We start from the raw sequence: 27,709 nt of genomic DNA, 5'->3' as shown, positions 1-27,709 counted from the left end.
GGAACCCAAGACAGAAACCTGGTTCTGTCTCTATATTCCCCAGCACTGGGCACAGCACCAGGCACAACCCAAATTACAGTGGGACTGAACCTCCCTGGATCCCTCATGTCCCTAAGCTGGGACCCTGTTCTCAGTACCATATCCCCACGTCCCCAAGCCACATACACATGTGCTTCCCCCATGGGTCCTCCTCCAGGCTACCGGCCTTCTCCAGGGCAGGGCCCTGACTTCATACTTTTCCATCCCTTCCCCCTCCCACTACCCACAGAACTTGCATCTCCAGTGTCCCTTTCCTTCAGGGCCATGAGAAGTAAAGGGTTAATCTGTTAGACTGATTCCCAGGGCAGTGCCAAGGCAGACATTGAATTCCTAGGACACCATAATCCAATAGAGCAAGACTATGGGCATTTTTAGACTAACTGACTTTACTGAGGTGTTCTCTATGTGGGACCCAACTTTTGAGTCAATAACCCAGCGAGACAGGTATTATTATCCCCATTTTATAGAAGAGGAAACCGAGGCTCGGAAGGGAAGGGGACTTGATGAAGGTTGCACAACTAATAAGGAAGTGGGCAAGGTGGGATTTGAATTCAGGCTGTCTGACTCAAAGCACCCCTGTGGAACTTCAGCCTGGCACCACGTCCGGCCCGCCACCGTGCATGCACCCATGCCCTCCACACACCCATCTCTCATACTGCACAGAACAGACCGAGTGCTTACGGAAAATGAACTGGTAGCCTGGGCAGAGGAGAGACAGCCTCTCGCGGAGGCAGTGGGAAAGTTCCATGGAAGAGGGGGTGTCCAAGAGGCAGGAGGAGGGGCACGGTACTGCCTCCACGCCCTTGAGGTTGCTGCCCGGCCCCTGTCAGCCTGCGTCTTCCCGCAGGGGCAGGGGAGGTAGGGGGCTACTCACATTGCCTTCATCGTCCACCACCTGGATCTGCCCAGAGTCACAGAGCTTCACCACCGCTCCGATGGGCACATCGAACTCCTGCCCAGATCTCAGGTCCATCCAGACATAATCCCCCTGTGGGTAAGAGAGAATCCCAGGCCAGGTGAGCAGGGAGGGGGATCCTGTGCCTCGGCCCTCCTACTGCCAGGGGATCCTGTGCCAACCAAGGGAGAGGGAAGGAAGGGGAGCTTGCACTTGCTGGGAGCCATCCGGTGCCAGGCCCCGGGCTGGGCACTTATGCAATGTCCTCAATCTCTCCTCTGTAACAGCCAAGTCCCCATTTCACAGATAGGTAAGCAGAGGCTCAGAGATGGGAGGAGCCAAGAGCATACAGCTGGGCAGCTTCAAACCCAGGGCTGTCCAGCACCCGGCTCTCCCCAAGGCTCTACAACCCCACACACGTACAGAAAATCTGTCGAGGCTCAGGCAGAAACACCAATTCACCCAAACCACTTCCCTTCTGTCCTAAAGGAGGCATCCCCACAGGACACCCAAACAGTCTCCATCACCTCCAGAGTCAAGTGTCATAGTCAGAGGTGTGGGTTTCCTTGCAGTGACACTGCTGTGTGCTGGGCCCTGTGATACGAGTTCTACCACCTTGCCTCCTAGCTTGTGGAGGGAGAACCCTGACCTTGAGCGGGAGGGTGTCACGCTTGTGTCCCCCGCTCTCACCACACACCCAGTGAAGGCACATAGAAGCCAAATTTAAAACGCAGAGTCGGAGAAACAACCACTTTCAGCGCCGATGCATTCCACAAACGCGTATTGAGCACCTACTGAATACAAGGCACTGATTGATCTAAAGACTGGGGATCCAGCAGGGACCACGGAGTCTACCTTCCCGTTGGGAGGAGACAGAAAACAAACAACTGAGCAAACGCGTTCACACAATCGATCGCTGCAGATGGCGGGGAGGACGGCGAAGGGGCCAGGCACACCGAGGGTGGAGAATGACTGGGCTGGACAACGGCAGTCACAGAGGTGGTCAAGCTCCAGCGCCATCACCTCTCACTGGCCTGCAGGTAAAAGTTAGATTTTATTCTAATCCGAATAAGAGGATTCCCCAGGAGGCTGAGAGAACACAGACCCCTTAACACTGTAACTTACCAAGCAGCAGTTAGGAATAGAACCGCTGATGAAACAGGACAGTGAACCTCACCTGAGGGGATGGCCCCGTGGAAACCACGTGGGCTGGGAGTTGGGAAGCTAGGCTTGCTCAGCTGGGCCACGGACAAGGCTCTGCCTGACTTGAGCCTCAGTTTCCACATGCCTCAGGGGGTGGGCTCCGCGAGTCCCAAGTCCAACTCCTCACTGCTCCAGACTCCTCCTGGTCGTCCCCATTGGAATCAACTATTTCTTGGCCACGGCTGCCGCTTTGTGGGAGGTTACGCGTGTCAGAGACAGGTTAGCTCCAAACCCCAGCTTCCTCCCAGAAAAAGGAGGAAAAATTAGACGGGCTCTGGAGAGGAGAACTCACGTGTTTCCTGAGCATCTACGGTGTGGGAGTGCAGTGTGCCTGCCGGGGCTGCCTGGCTGCTTCCCGTGGGGCACCCCGTGTACCCCTTCCATCCCACACCCAAACTGTGCTTCCTGACACACCCCTCAGAAGCTCTGAGTTCCAGGCCGAGGATCACCTGCCACACTGGCTCACGCCGCTCTTCTCCACCTGCCCGCTCCCCTCCCACTTTCCACTGAGAGGATGCCACCTGTCTGTCCAGACCCAGAGCAAATAACAGCCCTTCCAACCCCTCCCCGCCTCCCCTCCTTCTCCCCCGCCCCCCAACCCCTGAAGAGCGCATTCATTGATTCAGCTTTTATTTATGGAGAGCCCACTGTGGGTCGGTCCCTTTCCAGCTCTGGGGACAGAGCCACAAACAGATGGGAAAGGCAGCGTGCCTCTAGACAGAGGAGGGGAGGATGTGAGGGGAACGTGGGCAGGTACCAGATTGTACAGGGCATAACCGCAGACAGGAATTGGACTTTCTTTTAGGTACGACAAAGAGCCATTGAGGTTTTAAGCCGGAGAATGGCATGATGAATTTACATTTTCAAAACCTCGCTCTGGCTGTTGTGTGGAGAATGGAGGCATCCCTCCAGGCCCCGGGGCCAGCACCACTTGGGGTGACCGCCATCTGTGTGACCCTTTGCCACTAGCATGCAGCCCCCGAGGACCGGGCTGGGTCTGTCTCCTCTGTGACTCCCTAGAGTCAAACACAGAAAAACAGGATTTGTCTCTCGATGGGAGTGTGTGTGTGTATGTAAGAGAGAGAGCATGAGACAGAGGGTGTGTGAGAAAGAATGCAGAATGTATAGCATGAGAAAGAAAGAGACCAAGACAGACAGACAGACAGACAGACACTAACCGCTGGCAGCCAGGCTGGCCAGGACATTGCCCCATGCTAACTCACAATACACCCACAACGGGCCAGGTAGGAAGTGAGATGCTTCCCTGTGATTATCTCATTGACAGCCCTCAGGCAGAAGATTCTATTTCCACTTCATCTCCTCATAGAGGTCAAGAAGCTTGTCCAAATTCACCCAGCTGTTTTGTAGTAAAACCCGGAATGAAGCCCAAGTCTGACAAATTCCGAATCCAGGACTCTTTCTGGACAGCTCTCTGAACCCAGTTTTGTGAGCAAAACAGGAAACACTGACAGGATCCCTGGTCTTGGATGGCTTGTGGGCCAAGGGGCAAGCTAAGAGTTTCAGCCGAGGGCAGCTGGGGGTCAGAGGTTGCCCCCAACCCAGCACAGAGCCTGGCACACAGGAGATATGCCCCACTCCGGGAACAGAGGAGAACCGGAAATAAAAGACTTCATGTGAGTGGGAAATGGGGGCTCAGAGAGGCTGAGCAGAGAGCTCAGGCCTACAGGAAACAGGCAACTAGAACTCTCCTAACCAAGGACTGTCACAAGGAGGGCAGTGGCTTAACTTTCTTTCTCTGCTCTAGGTCTCAACTGGAGGAAAAAGGTGAAAATGGCAGCCAACTGGCCTCAGGGAGAATTGTGAGGCCTGAGAACCTGTCTGAGAGGAAAAGTTCCTGGTCCCAGGAAAAGTTCTTGGGGCATCAGAATGCAGGTGGGTTCAAAGTCTTCATTTTACAGATGAGGAAACTGAGGCCCAAAGAGACAAAGGAACTTGGCCACAGTCACTCATCAAATTAATGACTGATAAAGACTCTGATCATCTGCAGAGCAGCCTGAACCAAAAACAAGGTGAGGGAAGGAAGATGGAAAAGAAAGGAGATTTGGGGGGGTGGGGGGGGGGACAGGAAGGGGAAGGAGAGGAAGGGGGCACTGGGCTCCAGTCTTACATCACCAACCCTTCTTGTCCCCAGATTCCAGGCACTCACGCCTGAACCTGGTCCCACTCATACCACTCCACTGTGACAGGTGCCCCACTAGAGACTTCACCTTGAACTCACATTCCCATTTGGGATGTGCAAAAGCTCCCGATGCAAGGAGGGGCGGCTGGGGCCAAGTTCACTCTGGGAGTCAGGGAAGGCATGAGGCGCCGGGGTGGGGGGGGGGGGGGGCTGTCTGCACACACCCTGGTGCTCTGCCACCCATTGCCGCTCATCCCGTTTCTGCCAGGCGGGGAAACAGAGGCACGGGGCGGGATTCCCAGGGTGCAATCTCCCCCTCCCCGCGCAGGCCTCACCGGCAGGACCGCATAGGTCTTCAACGCATGGTTCAGGCTGCGAACCAGCGCCCACTTGCCCTGCGGCTTGGCGCGCGCCTCGGCGCGGTCGGAGGGGTCGGAGGGGTCGGAGGGGTCGGCGGGATCGGAGGGCTCCGCGGGGTCGGCAGGGGGCTCCATGGCGCGGTCGGTCTGGCGGCGGCTCCGCTCCGACTCCCTAATTCACCTAATCCCGTGCGCACCGCCGCCGGGAACCCTAAACCCGGCCATCTGCTGCGTGCCCATGGCAACGGCGGCTTAGGTGACGCCCGCGGGAACGCGGAGGGGGCGCGCGCACCGCCCTGGCCCTGGCCCGTCTCCTCGGGACCCCCAACACCTCATCATTGTGGGGGGATTCGCAGCCGGCTTCACCGAGACCGCAGCGTGTAGCGCCGCAGAACCGAGCTGCGGACCTTAGCATCCACCAGGCACCTGGAAACTCAATCTGTAGGTTTTCTTTGGAAAGGAACGTGGGGATGTTATGGAGTGGAACGCAATAAACTTCATAATTTTTTAAGACGGACGGGAAGGTGCCTGAAAGATCCTACTAGCTCACTGGCTACCTCTGGAAAGGGAGGGCAGGTAAAACTCTTCCTAAGGGTAGGGATGTGGGACTTAGGGGAGAAAAGCTTCCGAACAGTCTGTCTCTGGTCTTCCTCACCCAGCTTGGAGGCCAGCCAGCTGGTAATCTGCAGAAGGCAGAAGAGGCACCTGGGAAGGGTGTCCCCTGGTTCTCCAGGACAGTGGGCGCCAAGCTGGGCTCCTATGTCCTGGCAGCCACATGGGACTGGGCACCTGGCTTGGGTCCATGCTGGGCGATGAGCCACCATCCTGTCAGGCAGGCACAGGCCCTGGGACTCTGCTCCCACTCCTTCTCCCCTCTTCTTAACTTCTGTTTTCTTCCTCCCCTTTCTCCTCTCTCTTCAAGCCTACTGTTTCCATGTTTGGCCCTTGGCATTATCTAGAATCCTGGAGGCCTGACTGTCCCACAAAAACACGGCAGGGAGAAGGGGGAATGGCAAGGAAGGAGACAGTGATGCCTCACACAGAACTCAGAGCTGCCCCACTGGATCTGGGCTTCCTTCTACCCCAACCCCCTATCCGGGACTCAGGGACCCAGCCCTCTGCCACCCCGCACAAAGCTGATGGACCGCAGCGATTCCCACCTACTTCCTATGCCCTCCCAGGGACCGTCCCCTTAGGAGGGATCCTTCCCCCAGTGAAGCACAAAATAAGCACATGTACCCTTGCCCACCCACCCACAGGAGTCCATGGGAGAAGGGCCCTTCAGACACAGGACGGTGCCGGGGATAGGTTTCCAGGCATCCTTGCATTTGTCCATTTACCCAGGCTTCACAGGCTCAGACTAAAGCTTAGGGGACACCATCCTCGCAAGCCCAGGCCTGGGAATGGACCAGATCCAGACCCAGATAAGGATAGTGCCACCAGATGAGGGATGGATTAGTCCTGGAGAGACAGGATAGCCTGGCCACTAAGCTGTTGGACTCGGGACCCAGATGGCTTAGGTTCAACCCTGGCTAGGCCCCTCAAGCCGTGTAACCTGGGGCAAGTTCCTCAACCCGTATGTGCCTTTGTTTCCACATCTGTGGGATGACAAGATAACAGTACATCATGAGTTGCTTGTGAGGATTGAAAAGGTTTATGTGGGTAACTCACTCAGATTGGTTCCTGTTTAAAAAAAAAAAAAAATGGCCGCATGAGTGTTGGTTCTTATTAGCTGAGCAAGTCACGTTAGGGGTGGTACCTGGGCGTCAGGATTATCTCAGGCAGACATGAGAGGGAAGAGCACATCACAGAGAAGCAGAGGGAAGAAGGAAGAGATAGTAAATCAGGGCTGGTGGATGGAGAGAGGCCCCCTCAGGGAGACCCAGCAAGTACTCAGAGCCTGGCCCTGCCTGGCCCAGAGCCACTGCTCAACCCCATGCACCCAGGCCACCCCTAGCTGAAGCCTGGGATTGGGCCCCTTCCCCGCAGGCAGGTCTGGGAAGTAAGTCTGATACCCCTGTGACCCACTCTGGCATCAGCAGATCCTCTCCCAGAACCAGGGCTCACTGCTGTTCCAGCCTCATCTCCTGCTTCCCTGAACACACAGGATAGGGTCTCCCTATCCTCACTTTTTTTTTTTTTTTAAGTTCCAACATGGGGCTTGAACCCACAACCCTGAGATCGAGACCCGAGATCAAGAGTCGCTTAACTGACGGAGCCACCCAGGCATCCCTCCTCACCTTTGTTTGTGCCGAGCCCTCTGCCAGAAATGCTTCACCTCACGATCCTCTTCCCTTCCGCCACCCGGCCACCCAGGCTCCACAGAGACTCGGGCCACCTGTCCTTAATATCCCCTCTCCACTACCCTCTTTTCTGTACTTCCTTAGTGCCTCACACAAACGCATGGTGCTGCCCTCACCCCGCCATACCCCCCCCATCCAGTCCAGCTCTGGCCAGATGGGGAGACTGATGTTCAGCGGGGGTGGAGGGACTACCCAACAATTGACAGCAAGGTGGGACAAAAAGCTTCCATTTAGTAACTGTGCCAACTGTCACAAGCAAGTGACGTCAGGGAAAATGGCAAAGAAGAAACTCAAGAACTCATCCCTTTACAAAAATACGAAAAAATGTGGTAAAAATGGTCAGAATCAACAATACTAGAACCCTGGAAAATCATCAAATGTTTATAGTAACCAACCGAACATTTACTAAAGAGAAAGGTGACTGAAACCCAGCAGGAGAACTTTGTGGGGTTTTAACCTCCCCTCCCCCCGCACCTCTCTGTGGCAGTGTTGAAGATGGAAGCCTGTATCCCTGGTGTGGGTTCTTAGGGCCTGACGGGGCAGAACAGACCCCTTATCTAAGAATTATGGTTCTTCTAACAAGTCTGGGAGCTCCCTAAAGGAATAATGCCAAGGGCTTGCCTTTATTTCTCTAGCTTGGAACTCCCCGCAGGGTGGAGGAGTAGGTAGGGAGGGTTTTGGTCAAAAACATTCAGAGACCAATCAATGAGACCACTGCTATGTGGGGTGGGGTGGGGTGGGGTGGGGTGGGGTGGGGGGAGGGAGAAGCATGGAAATAGTCAGTTGGAACAAACAATAGACACTCCAAAAAGCCTACAGGAAAGCCAGGGGAATAGGGGTTTTGAAAAGCTCTTGCATACAGTGGGGAATCTAGAACACCTCATGTGGAGGGTTGGAAGAACGTTCAGAAAAAGCCCAAGAACACCCTAAGCTCTCACTTCAAACTGACCCTCAAGCTCCATTTAGACAGGAAGTGATCTGCCTAAGGCCTAAGCATTGAAGGCATGCCCAGCGCGGGCACGCGCGCGTGCACACACACACACACACACACACACACACACACAGAGCCCAGCTGCAGGACTGAAAGTAATTTTTGTTTTTGGCTCTACGAGTTTTCAAAACGTCAGTGACTATACACAACGAAGAATACACTCTTCATAAAGATAGTTTTGAAAGGTCATTAAACAAAACTATAACTCACAAGAAGCCACAAGACACTGGAGACAGAGGGAGAGAGAAGAATCAGACTTCCAGAGATATCACATTACGTTTAAACATTTTTTTTGGTGTTTTACTTATTCTTGAGAGAGAGTGACAGAGAGACAGAGCACGAGTGGAGGAGGGGCAGGGCGAGAGAAGGACACAGAATCTCAAGCAGGCTCCAGACCCTGAGCTGTCAGCACACAGCCTGATGTGGGGCTCGAACCCACAAGTCATGAGATCATCACCTGAGCCAAAGTTAGACACCCAACCAAGCCACCCAGGCGCCCCATCACATTATTTTTTAAATGGCCAGTTTTCAACCAAAGATTATGAGGCATGCAAAGAAACAAGTATGGCCCATTCACAGGTAAAAAGCAAACAATAAAAACTTTCCCTGAGGAAGCTCAGACATTGGACTTCATAGGCAAAGGTTTTTATCAACTATCTGAAGTATACTCAAAGAACAGAGAGAAACCAGAACATCTCACCAAATACAGAGTATCCATAAAGAGGTAAAAATGATTACAAGTGACCAAATACAACATTAGCAGTTGAAAAGTACAATAGCCTATATGAAAAATTCACTAGAGACATTCAACAGCAGATTTGAACAGGCAGAAGGAAGAATCAGTAAACTTGAAGATAGGTTCATTAGATTATCCAGTCTGGGGGACAGGAAGAAAAAAAAGGACTAGGAAAAATGAGCAGAACCCGAGAAACCTGTGCGACATCAGGTGGCCCAACATGTGCATAATGGGAATCATCATCATACGTTTCATGTATGCAAGGAGAGGACAAGAGGCAAAAACAATACGTGAAGAAATAATGGTCAAAAACTTCCCAAACTTGATAAAAGATACAAATCTACAGCCAAATAGCTCAATAAATTCCAAGTAGGATGAACTCAAAAAGAACCACATTGAGTCCCGGCCATAACCATCAGACAACAACAACCACAAAAATAAAAGGCACCCGAATTGCCAAGGAAGAGGTAAAATTGTCACAATTTGCAGACGGCGTGATACCATATATAGAAAACCCCAATGACCTACCAAAAAACTACTAGAACTGAAAAATGAATCCAGGAAAGTCACAGAGTACAAAAATCAATATACAGAAATCTGTTGCCTTTCTATACAACAACAATAATGAAGCAGCAACAAGAGAAATTAAGAAAACAATCCCATTTACAATTGCACCCAGAATAATAAAATACCTAAGAATAAACTTAACCAAGGAGGTGAAAGACCTGTACTCTGAAAACTATAAAACGCTGATGAAGTTAAAGACAATGCAAAGAAATGGAAAAACATTCCATACTCATGGATTTGAAGAACAGATGTTGTCATAAAATGTCAGTACTGCCCAAAGCAATCTACACGTTTAATGCAATCCCTATTAAAATACCAACAGCATTTGTCACAGAACTAGAACAATCCTAAAATTTGTATGGAACCACAAAAGACCCCAATAGCCAAGGCACCTGGGAAAAAGAGAAACAAAACCGGAGGTATCCCAATTCTACACTTGATTTTAGCCAAAAGGCCGAGAAGCGATGAAGGTATCCCAATTCTAGACTTCAGGTTATATTGCAAAGCTGTCGTGGCCAAAACAGTATGCCACTGGCACAGAAATAGACACATCAATAGAACAGGATAGAAACCCCAGAAATAAACCCATAATTATATGGTCAATTAATCTTTGACAAGGAAAGAATATGTAATGGGGAAAAGGTGGTCTCTTCAACAAATGGTGTTGGGAAAATTGGACAGCCACAGGAAGAAGAATGGAATTGGACCACTTTCTTACACCACACACAAAAATAAACTCAAAATGCATTCAGGACCTAAATGTGAGACCTAAAACCACAAAAATCCTAGAAGAGATCCCAGGCCATAATTTATTTGACATTGGTCATAGCAACATCTTTCTAGATAGGTCTCCTGAGGCAAGGGAAACAAAAGCAAAAATCAACTATTGGCACATCAAAATAAAAATTTTCTGCACCGCAAAGAAAACAAAAAAGACCCACATTGAGACGCATTAAAAATCAAATGGTCAAAAGACAAAATAAGAGAGACTCATTGCATACAAAGGATCTTCAATATGAATAATAGCTGATTTCTCAACAGAAATCATGGAAGCCAGAAGGCAGTGAGATGATATATTTAAAGTACGGAAAGGAAAAACAAATGTAAGAATTCAATATCTGGTAATAACCAACAGAACTAAAAGGCAACCTATAGAATGGGAGAAGATATTTGTTAAGGACATATCCAATAAAGAGTATCGAGTTAGTATCCAAAATATTTAAAGAACCTATACAACTCAACACCAAAACCCAAATCAAAACCCGATAAAAAAAAAAATGGGCAGAAAAGATGAATAGACATTTCTCCAAAGGAGATATCCAGATGGCCAACAGACATGAAAAGATGCTCAACATCACTCATCATCAGGGAGATGCAAATCAAAACCATAATGAGCTATCACCTCATGCCTGTCAGAATGGCTAATATCAAAAACACAAGAAATAAGCGTTGGCGAGGATGTGGAGAAAAAGGAACCCGCATGCACTGCTAGAGGGAATGCAAACTGGTGCAGCCACTGTGGAAGACAGTATGGAGGTTCCTCAAGTGAAAATAGTACTTCCCTATGATCCAGTAGTCACACTACCAGGGATTTCCTCAAAGAATATGAAAATACCAATTTGAAGGGATACATGCATTCCTATGTTTACTACAGTATTATTTAAGATAGCCAAACTATGGGGCGCCTGGGTGGCTCAGTCGGTTGAGCGCCGACTTCGGCTCAGGTCACGATCTCGCGGTCCGTGAGTTCGAGCCCCGCATTGGGCCCCTGTGCTGACAGCTCAGAGCCCGGAGCCTGTTTCAGATTCTGTGTCTCCCTCTCTCTGACCCTCCCCCATTCATGCTCTGTCTCTCTCTGTCTCAAAAATAAATAAACGTTAAAAAAAAAAAATTAAAAAAAAAAAAAAAAGATAGCCAAACTATGGGAGCATCCCAAGTATCTATCAGTAGAGGAATAGATAAAGATAGGGTGTGTGTATATATACATATATGTGTGTATATATAAATGTACACACAACATAATGGAATATTAGCCACAAAGAAAAGAATGAAATCTTGCCATTCACAGCAAGATGGATGGATCTAGAGAGTATACTGCTAAGCAAAATAAGTCCATCAGAAAAGACAAACACCATATGCTTTCATATGTGGGATTTAAGAAACAAATGAATAAGGGGGGGGGCGGGGAAGAAACAAACCAAGAAACAGACACTTAATTATAGAGAGCAAAGTGATTGTTACCAGAGGGGAGGGAGGGGGTAGGGGTAGGGGTGAAATAGGTGATGGGGATTAAAAGTACACTTATCCTGGGGCGCCTGGGTGGCTCAGTCGGTTAAGTGTCCGACTTCAGCTCAGGTCACGATCTTGCGGTCCGTGAGTTCGAGCCCTGTGTCGGGCTCTGGGTTGATGGCTCAGAGCCTGGAGCCTGTTTCCGATTCTGTGTCTCCCTCTCTCTCTGCCCCTCCCCCGTTCATGCTCTGTCTCTCTCTGTCTCAAAAATAAATAAAATGTTAAAAAAAATAAATAAATAAAAATAAAATAAAATAAAAGTACACTTATCCTGATGCGCACCAAGAAACACATGCAATTGTTGGATCATAACGTCATACACCTGAAACTAATATAGCACTGCATGTTAACTACACTGGAATTAAAATTTAAAAAAAAAAAAAAATTCAATATCTGGCAAAACCATCCTTCGGAAACGACAGAGAAACTAAGACATTCTCAAGTAAACAAAAGCTGAGGGAGCTTGTTGCTAGTAGACCTGCCTACAAGAAATGCTAAAAGGAGTCTTTTCAGGCTAAAACGAATGGGCACTCGACAGTAACTCAAAGCAAAGAAATAGAAAACTCCAATAAAGGTAATTTTACAAAAGTATATTTACATAGGCAAATATAAAATCCAGCATGGGGCACCTGGGTGGCTTAGTCGGTTAAGCTCCCAACTTCAGCTCAGGTCATGATCTTGTGGTTCCTGGGTTTAGCCCCTCGTCGGGCTCTGTGCTGACAGCTCAGCGCCTGGAGCCTGCCTCAGATTCTGTGTTTCCCTCTCTCTCTGTCCCTCCCCCATTTGCACTCGGTCTCTCTTGCTCTCAAAAATAAATACAAAAAAAATTTTTTTAAGCCAGCATTATTGTTATTTTAGTTTGTAACTCCTTTTTTTCCCTATATGATTTAAAAGACAAATGCATAAAACAATAATTATAAATCTATGTGAATGGGCACACCATGTATAAAGATGTAATTTCTGACAGTAACAGTATGAAAAAAGAAGGGTGACAGAGCTGTACAAAAGCAGCATTTTTATGTGCCATTGAAGCTAAGTTGTTATTAACTACCACTAGATTGTTAGAAATTTAAGATATTAATCGTATACCCCCAGGGTAACCACTAGAATATATATGTATGGAAATGAGAAGGGAATCAAAAGAGTACACTGGGGAAAAAAAATAAAACACAAAAGAAGGCAGTAATAGAGGAATTCGAGGGGTGGGGGAGAGGGGGAGAAAGGGCCTATAGGAAAACATAACAAAATGGCAAAAGTCTTTATATGGAAACAAATTAAACCCTTCAATTAAAAGGTAGAGGTTGGGAGCACCTGGGTGGCTCAGTCAGTTGGGCATCTGAGTTTGGATCAGGTTATGATCTCACGGTTTGTGAGTTCAAGTCCCATGTTGGGCTCTGTGCTGATAGCTCAGAGCCTGGAGCCTACTTCAGAGTCTGTGTCTCCCTCTCTCTCTGCCCCTTCCCTGCTCACACTCTGTCTCTCCCTGTCTCAAAAATAAATAAATGTTTAAAAAATTTAAACAAAAAAAAAGGTAGAGGTTGGCAGCATAGGCTAAAACAAAACAAAACAAAACAAAACAAAACAAAACAAAAAACCCATGATCCAACTATATGCTATCTACAGAAGACTCACTTTAGATCCAAAAACACAAACAGATTAAAGGTGAAAAGATAGAAAAATATATTCCATGCAAACAGGAACCAAAAAAGAGCTGGGGTGGCTAGAGCATCAGACAAAATAGACTTGAAATCATTAGAACACTGTTGCAAGAGACAAAGCAGGACATTATATTCTAATAAAAGGGTCAATCCAACTGTTATCAACAGCCCACAAATTTATCTTCAAACCTCCCTGTGCTTATGAATCCGGGCAAAGTACATTCAGTCCCTACTCGGGATCCACCAGGGAGCCAGAAATTGTATCATATTGAAGCATGGCAGCCCCCCGTGAGGTCCTTAAAAGAGTGTCATGTGCACCACACATCTCTGGGTTCTTGCAAGCACCAGCTGGCTTTGCAACCTGGGCCTATCCCCTCACCCCCCCCCCGCCAGAGACTTCAGTCCCCCATCTGTATGCGAGGGGCTACTGCAACAGCCTCAGCACCTTCCCTGGTGCTGCCCCCCCCCCCACCCCATCCACCATCAGAGGCAGGGCAAAAGCCTCCCCCCTCCCCAGGTTCCCCACCACCCCCACTCCACCCCAGGACTCCTGCTGTTACAGTTCCGCTCAAAGGTGCCCTTGCCATGTTTCAAGCCACTTCCCACTGCCGTCTGGTAACTGCTCCGGGACAGGGAGCAATTTATCTCTGCATCCTTTGTGCCCAGCCTGGTACAGAGAATGGGCTCAGTGCCACGTTGCTGGGTGGGTGTGTGAGAACGCGGCTGGAGGGGAGGCAGCTTCTGATATGCCAGGAATCTCCAGGAACCCCCACCCCAATCCACATGACGGGTCTGCCCAGACCTCCTCAGGGTCCCTAGGAAAGAGCCTGTGTTCTGCAAATGCCACCCCACAGGACAGTCTGAACTCTCCTTCCCCAGGTCCTGTGCCTGTTCCTTGTATCACACCCATACACCCTGCACAGCAGCCCCCTCTCAGGGTCTCCTCTCCTGCCTGCCACCCTCTCACTTTGGTGGCTCCCTTCCCTGTCCTGACGTGTCCCAGCTTATATCTAAATGGCCCTCTCTGGGCTTCAGTTTCTTCACCTGTGACATGGACAGGACAATCCCTACCCTCATAGCCTTATGCCAATAAAAGGAGATCACATATAGAGACTGCCCGGCCTGCACTGGGCCAGTGTGGATGCTACTTTTGAAGAATTAGAACCCTCAAAAAATAAATGTTTGCATGAGTAAAGAAATTTGGATTCTTCTCCCATATTTATAAAGAGGTTTCCTCTACCTGGGACCCTATGGGGTCTCAGAACGGCTGGGATGATGGAGGAAGAGAGGGAGGAACAAATCTCGGTCACCGATCTTTCCCACATGGGGAAAGATCCATCATGTCCTTCAAGGTCTCCTGAGATTTTTGTACCAAATAAAGTGAGAGAGAGAGAGAGAGAGAGAGAGAGAGAGAGAAACAGGGAATTCTCATGCACAGGAACACTACCAACATGATCTCATTGGTCAACATGATCTCATTGGTTGTCATCATGGCGGCTAACCATCCCTGAGCACGCTTCCGTCAGACTAAGCATTGTATATGCACCGGGACATTTCATTCTCAAGCTTTCCTCTGAGGTGGGCACCACTGTCTGCCTAGCTCCTCAGACCAAGTGAGGGTGTCCTACCAGTCATTCCTTCTTTAGCGTACAGCCTCATCTGAGTGGGCTGGTGCCAGGGCTGAGGGGCTGAGGAGACCGTGGGGAGCAGGACGAGGGCTGCCCCCCACTTCCAGGCTCACCTGGAGGCCTCAGGTAAGCCGAGGAAAAAGATGGAATATGATCAGACTCTACCGTGGGCGGAGCAGGGAAGCCTCCAGAAGGGAACAGCGGCCACCTGAAGGCCTGAGGAGAAGGCAGCCAGGAAAACGGGAAGCGAAGTGCTCAGGGCAGGCAGACCTGATGGGGGAGAGAGAACCGGGGTCTCTCAGGATGGGAGGGAGAGGCAGGAGGAAGGCGGGCTTGAGAGGCAGGTGAAGGAAGCAGCACGTTGCATTTTATCTTCGCAACAGCCATCCGAGGAAAGAGGGTTTCCCCCCACCCCTCGTTTTACAGGTGGGGAAACAGAGGCTCAGGAAGGCCGAAGAACATGCCCCAGGTCTGTCTGCTCATCAAAAGTGAAGCCCAAACTGGAGCCCGGGTGGGTGGGCTGTGCCCGTGGGCCTGCATAGCTGGCTGGATGCCAGAGCTGGGACCCTTCTCGGGAGCAAAGCGGTAACAGAAATGTACTCTCTGTGTGAGGGGTGGGCAGAGCCGGCATTTACCTGCCGACACCTTCTCCCACAGGGGACAATCAGCCCGCATTCAGAGAGAGCAATGGGGGAGGGGCGCGGTCAGCCCAAGGCCTGCCTCACAAGCTTCCTAAGGGAGAATCCCCCTGGGAGCTGTGGGTGGCCCAGGCCGCCCCTCTGGGGACTGTAAATGCCCCCGCCCACCCAGCCCTGCCTGCAGTCAAGGCCCTGGCACCAGCAAATGCTCAGAGACAATGACTTTCCTTCTCTTATTGGCTCTGGCCATGGCGGGCAGGCCTTTGAACAGGCTGTTAAGCCAAGGGGCTCTGGGGGGGGGGGGGGTCTCCTCCAGCCCTGGGATGGAAGACCATCTATTCTTTTTTTTTAATATATGAAACTTACTGTCAAATTGGTTTCCATACAACACCCAGTGCTCATCCAAAAAGGTGCCCTCCTCAATACCCATCACCCACCCTCCCCTCCCTCCCACCCCCCATCAACCCTCAGTTTGTTCTCAGTTTGTAAGAGTCTCTTAGGCTTTGGCTCTCTCCCACTCTAACCTCTTTTTTTCCCCCCCCCTCCCCCTCCCCCATGGGTTCCTGTTAAGTTTCTCAGGATCCACATAAGAGTGAAACCATATGGTATCTGTCTTTCTCTGTATGGCTTCTTTCACTTAGCATCACACTCTCCAGTTCCGTCCACGTTGCTACAAAGGGCCATATTTCGTTCTTTCTCATTGCCACGTAGTATTCCATTGTGTATATAAACCACATCTTCTTTATCCATTCATCAGTTGATGGACATTTAGGCGCTTTCCATAATTTGGCTATTGTTGAGAGTGCTGCTATAAACATTGGGGTACAAGTGTCCCTATGCATCAGCACTCCTGTATCCCTTGGGTAAATTCCTAGCAGTGCTACTGCTGGAAGACCATCTATTCGGATTCTCCCTGCTGGAAACCAGAAACCTGACTCCTCTTACACACACACACACACACACACACACACACACACACACACACACGGCTGCAGGACAAAGCTGCCCGCTGGCCTCTGACGGGCCTGGAGGATGTGGAGCTGCTGGCCAAGCCCCCGTGGCACACACTCCCACCAGCCCTAGGGCTTGGTGCCAGACCACCCTGGCTCAGGGCCCACATTCCTGGCTCTGGAGACCAGGAGCTCATTAGAGCCTCAGGCTGATCACGGGGAAGGGCTGAGGGTCAGGGACCATTGTGGCCCTGGGAAGGAAAGGGGGCTGGAGGACTCAGCCGGGCACAGCACCTCTGTTTCTTTCCATATTACCCCCGGGAGCTCCAGCTCCCACCAGGTCATCCCCCACTCACTGCTCCCCAGTCAGGCTCAAGACCCTTCCTGGTCTGGCTTCACAGACTGACCAACTTCCTATTCCCTGTCCCCAAAGGCTTTCCCGCATTTGGACCTTTGCACATGCCTGGGAACTCGGAGATGTACGTAAATAAGTAATTTCTATCCAGTAGGGTGAGTGTAGTGAGAAAGGGAAGCCCCAGCAGACACATCAGAGGGAGCAGTTCTAGACTGGGCCTGCGAGAGTCAGGGAGTTTCACAGCTGGGTTTTGAAGCATAGATAGGAGGTTTCTAAGAGAAAGTATTGGGGAGGGTGCCCTACCATTAACCATATGGATGGGAGAATATGGGATGGGGGAGGATGAGTCACCCAACAGCGTTCTTCCTGGCGTAGAAAGATGAAGGACAATGGGGGTGCCGGGAGCACTCACCTGCTGAAGAATCACCATGTCCTTTGTCAGATGCTCTTGCTTCCTGCCTGGCCAGATACAGTTCTGCAGAGGGAGAGACCATGTGAAATGTCTGAGAAAGCCAGCCCTGGCAGCCTTGAGCCTGGCTGGGGTCACCTGGGCTCTTCCCAAAGCCTCAGCTACTCCTCCCCCTGGGGAACACTCCCTCCCTGGCTTCTCTCCCTCTGGCCACAGCCCAGCCTGCGTGACCTGAGCCTCAGCCGCCGTCACCAGCTCCACTGCCCAGAGCAGCTGAGCTCTTCTCTTGGTTACAGTCATTCAGAGATTTCTAAAGGGCTCCTAGGAGCCCCCTCCCCTGGACATATGGGCAAAGGGACTCAGAGAGGGACCAAGACTTGCCAAAGTCACACAGCAGGGCAGGGGAAGTTCAGGAATAGGACTTGATTTCCAGCCTCCCAGCTGAGGGCTGCCCCAGCAGTTTGGGTGATGGGAGCAGCCTGGCCCGAGGGGAGGGTCACCTGCTAAGTGTTACGTGCTCATGCATGCCCTGCTTTTAGGATGGGGGCTCTAAGCCCCCCAGGCTGGCTTTTAAGACCCAGCACCATGTGGCTTCTGATGTCTTAATCTTGCCTCTCACTGCTTTCTTCCTTCCCTGTCCCTGCACCTAGGCCATCCTCAGCACCCACAACTCCTGAAATATACCAACCCCTTTCATACCTCCTGGCCTTTGCATACACTGACCCCTCTGCCTGGAATTCCAACTAGTAAATTCCCACCTACACTTCATGGCTCAGGTCAGACAGTACCTCCTCCAGGAAGCCTTCGCTGACCACCCCCAGGCTGCCAAGAGACCTGATGTTCCTGTCTATCCAGCCCTGACTATATGCATTATGTTATCAGGTCTGGATAACCTCTCTCCCCCCAAAGTTGGGGGTTGATCCAGGGCTGGGGGTGGGCTCAGCCACTGCCTCACACAGCACAAGGCCAGCGCCAGGCCCAGGAAGGAACTGTGGGACCAAGCGTGGTGATCCGCGGCAGCCCCAGCCACAGGCCCCGTGTGAGGCCACTCTGGCCCCCAACCTGCCCCCCGGGGCAAGCATCAATTTTTCACAGGGCCCATTCAGAGGCGCTGGGGCATTTGATCCTCTGCCCAGGACACTGCCTGACACCTGAGCCCTGCCTGACCCCTGCCCCAGAGCTCTGGAACACAGCAGGCGCATGGTCCTTCTGGAGACCTGCACCCAGCCCGGCTGGCAGGGAAGGCAATTCAACAAGGGCCGGCAGGCAGCTGCCATAGGGAGCCGCATCTGTGGAGGCTGTCTAGCCTCACCCTGGCCTCCTGCGCCAGTGTGAGCCTTGGGAGCTGGGGAGGGCCAGGGCCTTCAGGGCTCTGGAAGGTGGACGGGTGGCAAGAACATGGAATTTAATGGCCACACCTAAGAAAAAAAAGCTACAGGATCAACTTTTCCTAAAAAGAAGAACTAATCCATGTTTAAGTTGACTGCTTTTTGACTTGACAAGAGGGAAAACAAAACTGTAGTTATAATTTATGCCCGTGCCCGACTTTACCTTGTTCCCACAACAACCCTGGGTGGTAGGGCTTCCTATTCCCCTTTCACAGATGGGAAGCTTGAGGCACAGAGGAAGGAAGTCACTTACTCAAAGAGAGAAAAAGAGGGGCACCTGAGTAGCTCAGTTGGTTAAGGGTCCGACTCGTGATTTTGGCTCAGGTCCTGATCTCACGGTTGTGAGATTGAACCCGGCGTTGGGCTCACAATGAGCATGGAGCCTGCTTGGGATTCTCTCTCTCCCTCTCTCTGCCCTTCCCCTGCTTGCACACTTGCTCTCACTCTCTCAAATTAAAAAACAAAAAAAAGTGAAAGAAAGAAAGAGATAAAGGAAGTATTAGAGGCCAAAAGAGACTCTCTCTCTCTTTGCCACTCCGGTAGTTTGCCCTGGTGCCCCGGCCTGGTCACAGACAATTCACTGGATGCCATGCCCCTTGATTCTTCCTTTCTCCAGGCTACGAGCCTCCATCTGTCCAGGCTCAGGACAGTTTCATTCAGTGGCTACTGTGGCTGGAATCCCAAAGGTGGCAGGAGGCCAGACCAGGAGTGAATGGCTACGGGGGCAGGTGTTCCAGGCTGGCCCAAGCCCGGGATCCCCCTTCTCCCAGTGCCCAGGACAGTGGGTAGCCCATGCTTACCGGGGTCCCAGTTCCCCACTCTCAGCTGCTCACCGGACCGCACACAGCTGCCACCTGCACGAAGAGCTCAAGAGCTGGGGTCACCAGTCTGGGACAATATGCAGACACACGTCCCCTCTTCCTCTGTCTTGCTCCGAGGCCAGTCACTCCGTGGGTGGGGGGCGGGGGGGGGGGTGTCTCTCTGGATGTGTCAGGTTTTCACCGTGTGACTGTCTGCCTCTCAGCCTCTCCCTTCCTTTCCCGGCCAGGACGGCTGTCCAGCGGCACTGCTGCCCTCCCCACGCCCTGCTCCGGAACCTTCCCTCAGGAGGCGGAGTCGGAGAGGCCTCTGAGACCTGGGTGCCGTGACATCAGCATAGGAGGCAGGCTGTACTGCCCAGTGGGGAGCCGGGGGCCCTGGACTCCCTCCGCTGTGCTGCTGAGCCGTGCAAGACTCAAGCGAAAACCACCCAGCCCAGCTTCAGCTGCCTGCTCTTATATGCGGTAACACCACCTGCTCCCAGCACGTGGGCAGAAAACCTCCTAATCCTGACCTGGTCACTGATTTGCTGAGTCTTGGCACCTGCCTGCCCTCCACCAAGCTGTTTTCTTCTCTGTAAATGGCTGTTTGACAGTCTTGAGAGGAAGGGACCTGGCAGGGCAGGGCAGGGCCCCGGCAGGAGGTCGCAAGCCCCATGTTCTGGCCCTTTCTCCCCAGTCCCCATACACACACAACCCCAGATCCACTTCCCAAGGGCTCCCCTCAGATGCAACCCCTGAAGCTCTTCACTTCAACACTGTCCTCACAGCCTGTTCTGGGGGTGGGCAGGTCTTGTCCATAATCACCCAGGAAACTTTCTTTCAAACCAACTGACTCGGAGAAGCCCTGTCTATTCCAGGGACGCATTGAAGTAAAATAATGTGACTTACAAGTGGGGGCTGGACATGAACAGAAGTACACAAAATGTTACGAGCACTGGCAAAGGGTAACATCGACGACTCCTTGCTGAGACCTGGCAGGTGCTTGTCACCATCCTTTGCCTCCTGCCACGTGGCAGCTGCCCCATCAGTGCACGCCTCTCCAGGGGGAACTTCGGCTTCGGCAGAGGGAGGCACTCCTTGAGATCCCCATCCTCTATAACTGAGGTGTGTCGGAGGTGCGTCCGCAACTGGGGCGGGAGGCCCGAGTGCGCCACCTGCTGGGCACGGGCACCGCTGCCCTCCAGAGCGCCCCCGTCTGGAGCAGTGAGGGAAGGCAGCACCAGGATTCTGACTCCATCTTCCTGACCCTTACAGGTAGCCGGCTGCTAGAGGCTTGGCCAGGGGACCCCAGCAGGAGCTGCTGCAGGTCACCGCCCCCACTTCTGGGGGAGCACCTGCCATTAACACTTGCTACCCACCACTCCCCCAGTCAGCTCTCTTGCGGAGCCTCCCAGGCTGTCAGCCTGCAGATGGGAAAACTGAGCCCCCCAGAGGAGCACTGAGGCAGAATGCAGGCCTGATCTGTGAGGACGGGCCCAGCGTGGTACGGAGTGGAGAGGTCCGCAGTGATCTCCAGTTGACGTAACAGCAACAGTGTACTCAGCACCCACTATCATCTAGTCTGCTAAGCGGGGCTCAGAATTCACAATGTCCTTTGCTCGCAGTCCTATAGAGAAGCCTACAAAGTGGCCTTAATTCATCTTTCCTCACTCCCCACTCCACCCCAGTCATCACTGAGCTCTGTCCACTATTTCTCCCCAGCCCCTAACCCCGACTGGAGCTGCCAGCATCTTCCTCTCAACAGCCTCCACGCTGGCCTCCCCACATCCGCCTGTGCCCCACAAACCCAGGTCCTCTTCCTGTGGCTGTCTCCCTCCCTCCATTTCTCACTTGCATCGGGGCCTCGACCTGCCCTCCCGGGTAGGCTGGAAGCTCCCAGAACTTCCACTGCCTTACCAGTCACTCCCTGGGTGGCATTTGTTAGGACTGGAGTGTTCCCGTTGGCCTTCCCCACTAGTTTGTAGACTGCCCAATGGATGGGATTGTGGCTGCTTCCCTGCATCCCCAGTGCCCGGGACAGGGCTTGGGATGAGGCCAGCTGAATCAATGATGGAATGATCCCAATGACCTCTGCCCACAGATGCACTGGGCAGGCAGTGGGGCCCAGCCTCAGCTGTTAACTCTCAAGTCCTCCCTCACGAGCCTCTTGACCAGAGGGCAGTCACCTTCCTAAGCCTGGGAATATTCCCTCCATTGTCCCTCACCCCCAGAGGGACAGACAGATACAAGAAAGTCTTTCTGGGACTGTAGTAATGTTTATTCTGAGAACAGAACAGGTATCCACTCCTGACCCCACGGTAGGCCCTGAGGGGAATAAAGCCCACATCTGGGTGGTATGGACCAGAGGCCCTGCCCAGATGCAAATGGGGACTCCGTGGGCCCCACAGGCTGAAGGGTGCATCAGGTGAGCAGAGCAATTGCTCTCCCCACCAACCCTCTAGTCCCAGCCCGGAAGAACTCTATCCTTACCCGCCCAGGGATCAGGGAGGGACATTTGCACAGCCAGGAGCCAGCCTGGCCCACTCAGAGGGGCAGGAAGCAAGGAGAGGGCTGCCAAACTCGTTTTGGGGGGGAAGAGGCAGTGCCCAATCCTCAGACTGAAGCCCACATAGGCCCGCCAATTGATCCTGGTTTGCCCCCTAGCCCAAGGGGGCATGGCTGAGCAAAGACCCATGTTTCCGCCCCAGAAGCCCCAGGCTGGCCCTCACGTCTCCACCCCAACTTGGGAGCCTTCACTTGAAAAAGACACTGGGAAGTGATTACATGAGTGGATATAGTGTGCACGCATACAGAGATACATAAAGGGTACGGTTTTGCCCTTATTCAGCACTTGTTAGCGAGAGTGCTGACGAACAAGAACCATTAGCCCCACTTTGCAGAAGGGAAATCGAGGCACAGGAGGTTTCAGTGACTTGCTCCTGGTCATGTGGTCATGTCCCAGCCCCAGGCCCAGGTTCTCGAGGGCAAGTCCCAGCTTTTCGAGAAGGAATCCTCTTGTCCTCCTTGTTCAGTTCCTGGCCCCTCGTGCGGCCCGGGGACCAGGGCACAGGAGTAGAGCTGGCCACAGAGTGAAGAGGCAAAGTCAAGAATCCAGCACCTCCAGCCAGGACACTGCAGCAAACAGCCAGATCTGGAGCCAAACATTCGGGTGCCCAAAAGGAATTCCCAGCAAGGCCACAGGAATTCTTGTTCTTGAACCACCTGGGCTTTTTCATTTACGGTGCCCAGTCTGGAGCCAGGGAAGGGCACAGAAGGGACCCGAAACAGGTCATGGCGCCAACGCTCACCAAGAACAGGGGTGGTGCCGGCTTGCGATACGTCCAAGTAAAAAAAATACCCTCTTATTCACCCACCTGCAGGCCTCCTCTGAGAAGATGTGACTTCTCCTCACCCCCTCCCCCAGCAGAATGAAAATAAAATCAGGGGAACCACAGGAATTGGAGTTTAAGATGAAAAAAGGGGTTCAGGCTTTCAGTTTTCCTTTAAAAACCCCTGGTTAAGATTGATTAACACTAAAGAATATAAAACATTGAGGACTAAAGGAACGTTTTGGTCCAGGCAGCAAGAGGAGGGCTGCATTTTTCAGGGAATGTTGGAAGAGGGGCCTCTGGTCAGGTGATGGATTTACAGGTCTCCTGCCAAGCCCTAGAAGTGATCTGAGCCCAGTGGGCCTGAGACTGCCACCCCAGGCCTCCTCCCAGGAAAAGCCCAGGTCTTGCAGCAGAGGGGGGCCTGAAAGCACGTGCCTCCCCTCAGGTCCCCATGCCCGCCACACCCTCCTGGCCGACCAAAGGGGGGTGTCCTCCTGACATGAAGGCAGTGGAGGCAGGAAGATGCCACCATCCCACTAGGGGCCTTCACCCAGAGGCTAGGCGTGAAATCGGAACCTGGGGTGAGGCCGCAGCCATGTCTGGGCATTGACCTCTGAGAGGACCCGGGCAGGGGTGAGGCCCCGGGTGGATGCCAGGTCTCCCAGAGCTGCAGGGAGGGCCCCAGCTCCAGCGGGCGTCTCATGGGCATCATTTATTCATTTGGCAAATCTCTGTTGAATAAATAAATGAATGGGCAAGTGGGCAGGAGTAGAGAATGAATGACTGTCACTTGCACATTTTCCTAATTCCAGCCTAAGCAGAAACCCGGCAACAGCCAAGAGTCCTTTCAAGGTGGCTAGAAAACCAGGTGTAGGTGACAGAGAAAGCAAAGTCTGGGACACGGGGGCGGGTCCGGGACACAAGGGGCAAGAGTGGGGCCTGGGGACGTGAAAGGTCCTGTGTAAACAAGTGACAGGTTGGCACTCCGTCGGCAGACAGCAGGGCCTTGAGAAAACGTTTTCAACGGATAGAGTCCCTTAGCAGTGGTGACAGCTGGGGTCGGAAGAGCTACTGTAAATCTCAGGCAGGAAGACTCCTCCGTGAGAAGGGAATGCTTCGGGGTCCTTGGGACACTGAGGCCCCGAGAGGGGCAGAGGCCTCCCAAGGTCACACAGCAAGTCAGCAGAAAAGCTGGGAAAAGGCCCCCAGTGTCCTGGCTCCCAGGCTAGTCCCTGGCCTGGCTGGGGACATGCAGATGGCGGTAAAACTGTGGAGGCCAGGCAGAGGGACAGGGGTCAGACGGCCGTGAGGGACGTGCTACTGAAGACACATACAGCAACCGTGCCTGGCAGGTCGCTGGGCTGCCGGCTGCTGCGGTCCTGGAGGTGGAGGGTGTGCAGGGCCTGGAGGTCATCCGGGTCAGCCTTCAGGTGCACCTGGCCCAGGAATTCGTCCTTCAGGACTCGGTGGTTCCAGATCTGGGAGGAGACAAGGTTTAGGTGGGGGGGCATCTTTAAGAGCAGGAGTATAGGTCTATGGGGGTGCTGGTGGCAGGGCCCTGAACCCCTTTCTTGCAGTGCAAGCCTTGGCTAAGAGAAGCCCTGCATTGCCTCTGCCTCACTGTGAACCCTGGGCAAGGCCGTCCCCTTCCGGAGCCTCAGGCTTCCTCCCATCTGTCAAACTCCTTTCCATATACAGTCTAGTCTGTTACTATTAGTTCTGCCACTGACCTTAGGTGACCTTGGACAAGTGATTTCCCCATGTTTAATACGAGGGTTGGATCAACGGCCCCTAAGAGTCCTTTCAGCCCCAACAGCTATGGGTCTGTGATTTGATCCAGTGGGGCCCAGTGTTAGGAAAACTTGGAAATCCTAAAGTGGCTTCCCCAGGGTACCTGGGCATTTGTTTACTGATGGTTTCCACCTTCCCGGGGAGGCCCCGGCCTGTGCCGGGAGGACAGAGGACTTCCCACTAATGAGCCCAAAATCAACATCCACGGGCCACCTTGGCCTGAGAAGGGAAGAAAGCCCAATCCAGGACCGTGGCTTTCTGGCCCCTTGCTCTGGGGAAACAGCCACCCCCACTATATGCCACCTTGGTGCAACCTCTCCAGGTGGACCCACTTCCAGTGGGATTTAAGGAACAACTCCCAAGCCATGGGGGCAAAGCTGGCAGAGATGACCACTGTCCCCAGCCAGGAGACTAACCCTACTGTGTCTCAAAATCACACCATCTAATACAACTCACCCACAGGGGGCACTCTGGGGCACGAGGAAGGGCCGGCAAGAGAATTCCCAAGGCCATGCATACCATGTCAGGGATAGAGTGGGAACCAGAATTTAGTGTTCCTGGGTCCCCAACAAAAGCTCTGCCACCCTGGGCCCAGCCCCCATGAGTGGGAAAACATCAGGCAGGGGGTCCAGGGGAGACCCTCAGGACGGTGGAGCTCACCTGGACTGTGATGGGCTGGCCTGGCTTCTTGCGGTAGAAGATGCCTTTCACGTTGTACTCGGGTGTGGAGGTACCTTTCTGCACCGCCGAGCGGACTTTGTCCCCTTCACACTTAATGATCACATAAGAGTTGGCCCCTAGAGAAATTGAGTGGGCCACGGGGTGATGATGGGGCCTGGGGCAGGACCCAGTGGGACAGAAGTCTGGGAGGTGATTCCCCTTCCCAAAGCAGAGGACGGAGTTCATATATTCAGAAGGGACAGCACAGCCTGACTCCCTTCCTAACTTCCAGAGACAGGAGGGGGCAGACTGGTCATCTCTGGCCTCCATGCTGTTCCCCCTGCCCAGAGCACTTTTCTTCCCTATCCCGCCTTATCGGGCTTCATATCTTAATGCCACCTCAGCCTGGAGAAAGGCCACCTCCTCCAGGGAGCCTTCTGTAAGCCCTGCCTCCCAGCTGTCTGTCCCTGTGTCGGACTGCCCCACCCCACGGGAAGCTGCCCAAAAGCAGGCAGCAGAGCCCGGTCCTCTCTACGCACCCAGTTTCATTCCAAGGCTGGGTCCTGAGTGGATGTTAGGAAAGGTCTGCTCATTCAGTGAGAGCAAGAGAGCTCGGGAGGCTGGGTGTCTGTTGCTGAGCAGTGGGGAGGGGGCATGGGCCATCTCCTTGGGGAGGTGGGTCCCAGAGCTTTCCCCAGGCGAGCTCACCCGTCGAGGAGTCCTTGAGACCGGTAGCCCCTAGGATGTGCACCTGGGTCACCTGCTGTGGGTAGCCGCACAAGGAGCTCCAGCAGGAGCGGGGAGGCTCATCTAGGCGCAGCTCCCTGGTACAGGGCAGAGGAGGAGAGGGGTGAGGTGGTGGAGGCCGCCAGGGAGATGGAAGGTGAGGGGGTTCGAGAAGACGGCAGGGGAGGGGAGCAGTATGTAGTCCAGACGTTGCTCATCCTGGGCAAACCACCACGGGCTTCTTGCTGCTCTCTCTCTACTGCAGGGAGCCCCGTCCTCCCGGAGAGAAAAAGCAACTTACTGAGCACCCACTGTGTGCCAAGCCCCCTGCTGGGATGTTACAGGTATTATTTGTAATCTTCCCAAAGCCCTGGGTGATCACGCCCATTTTACAGATTACGAAGCTGGGCTCAACGGGAGAAGGGATTTGCCCCACAGCTGGACAGAGGTGGAGCCTGGGCCGGCAGGACCCAGGTCCCCAGAGCCCACCACACGTGCTGCCTCCCAGGTCTGCACTGTGTGCAAGGAGCACTGAATCAGGGCTGACTACCAGGGTAGGAGGACAGTGTGGGGGCTCACGGGGCCTGCACCCCAGCAGGGAGGGGATGGCTCTAGCAGTCCGCCTAGGCCAACTCGACCACTGGTGTCATGACCTTGGAAACCACCCCCACCCCAAACCTCGATCCCCAATTCTGATCTGTACAATGGAAAGGTCAGGCCCCCGCTTGGGGTTCAGGAAAAGCAAACGAAGAGAGCGAAAGCTTTGTAAACTGTGAAGTGCTATGCACATATGAAATACTACCCCTTTATGTAGCCGAGAGAGGCTGGGACAGAGGAGCAGGGGAAGGAGGGGAAGGACGTGGGTGCTCACGTCAGCCCAGGGAGGCTGGAGGTCTGGGCTCCACGCCTCGGGCAGACCCTCAACGTCTCCGCAGATTCCGGGTCAGCCTGCTATGGAATCCGGCCCTTTCAGCCCCGGCCCTGAGCCAGCCCCCACGCACCGGCAGTTGGAGGGCACGTCAGTGAAGACCCGGAGGAGGAACTCGCCAGTGTGGCCTGGCTCGAAGGTGGTGGGGATGATGACATAGCGGCCCTCGGGCTGGTCCGTCCGCAGGAAGACGCTGCGCGAGTTGATGTAGATGGAGCTGGCGGCCCTGTGCTGCAGACCATGCATGCGGTACTCACGGTTCTCCTCCACCTGCGGGGAGCGGGGAGGCTGGTCCGCACGGAGCCCCCGGTCCCCCCACCTACCTCGCACATCGCGCCCTCGCTGCCCTGACAAGAGCGACCTGATCCATTTACACGAAATGCCCAGAAAAGGCAAGTAAAGAGACAGCAGTAGACGAGTGCTTGCCTAAGGCTCGGGGGTGGACGATGGCGGGGAGCCGGACGGCACTGAGCGGTGCCGGCTAAAGGGTGCGAGCTTCCCTTCTGGGGTGATGAAAACGTTCTAGAATCGACTGGTGACAGCCGCACAACCCTACAAATGTGCTAAAGGTCACTGCACACTTTAAATGAGTGAACTGCATAGTATGTGAGTTCTATCTCAGTAAAGCCGTTAGGAGGAGGGGGGCAACGGGCAGCCCCCTGGTAACAGCGACCGTGTCACCATCTGCCCACAACACAGCACGTGGCCAGGAGATGACATCACCAGCTGCCAGGACATGCCAGACAACTCCTGGAACGAGTGGCATGATAAGCTACAGCCATGTCACTTTAGGTCACGACATGTCAAAGTCACAACACCTCAGCACGCAATGGATGTACCAACCCAAGGACACGAACAAACTGTGATGATGTGACTGAGCGCCTCAAATGCAGGGGCTCAACTCCGACCACGTGCCCAGCACGT

At 53.1% G+C, this 27,709-nt stretch overlaps 2 protein-coding genes across 6 annotated transcripts in view; both read right to left on the bottom strand.

Moving 5' to 3' along the window:
* MYO7A (myosin VIIA) overlaps positions 1-19,771 on the bottom strand; it is an 85,384-nt gene extending 65,613 nt beyond the window's left edge. Inside the window, exons 1-3 of one of the 3 annotated variants that reach the window (XM_053900125.1) lie at positions 19,349-19,771; positions 17,164-17,226; positions 914-1,027 (exon numbers count right to left, since the gene is read on the bottom strand). In XM_053900125.1, coding sequence (XP_053756100.1) covers positions 914-1,027; positions 17,164-17,181 — 132 coding nt within the window. In that variant the 5' untranslated portion in view covers positions 17,182-17,226; positions 19,349-19,771. Of the gene's footprint in view, positions 1-913; positions 1,028-4,612; positions 4,759-17,163; positions 17,227-19,348 lie in introns of those variants that run through there. The other 2 variants (XM_053900122.1, XM_053900124.1) reach the window with 2 other exon arrangements.
* A 1,833-nt stretch (positions 19,772-21,604) lies between these two features.
* The window catches only part of CAPN5 (calpain 5), a 52,194-nt gene continuing 46,089 nt past the window's right edge, over positions 21,605-27,709 (bottom strand). For all 3 annotated transcript variants that reach the window (XM_019449905.2, XM_053900120.1, XM_053900121.1), the window contains exons 10-13: positions 26,859-27,055; positions 25,840-25,955; positions 25,132-25,268; positions 21,605-24,158 (exon numbers count right to left, since the gene is read on the bottom strand). In XM_019449905.2, the coding sequence (XP_019305450.1) occupies positions 23,976-24,158; positions 25,132-25,268; positions 25,840-25,955; positions 26,859-27,055 (633 nt within the window). In that variant the 3' untranslated portion in view covers positions 21,605-23,975. The remainder of the gene's footprint in view (positions 24,159-25,131; positions 25,269-25,839; positions 25,956-26,858; positions 27,056-27,709) is intronic.

This window comes from Panthera pardus, unplaced genomic scaffold, assembly GCF_024362965.1.
Source record: "Panthera pardus isolate Hobbes unplaced genomic scaffold, ASM2436296v1 HiC_scaffold_12, whole genome shotgun sequence".
Taxonomy (NCBI): domain Eukaryota; kingdom Metazoa; phylum Chordata; class Mammalia; order Carnivora; family Felidae; genus Panthera; species Panthera pardus.
The sequence above is the reverse complement of the archived record's forward strand: the minus strand, read 5'-3'. Positions and strand labels throughout refer to the sequence as shown.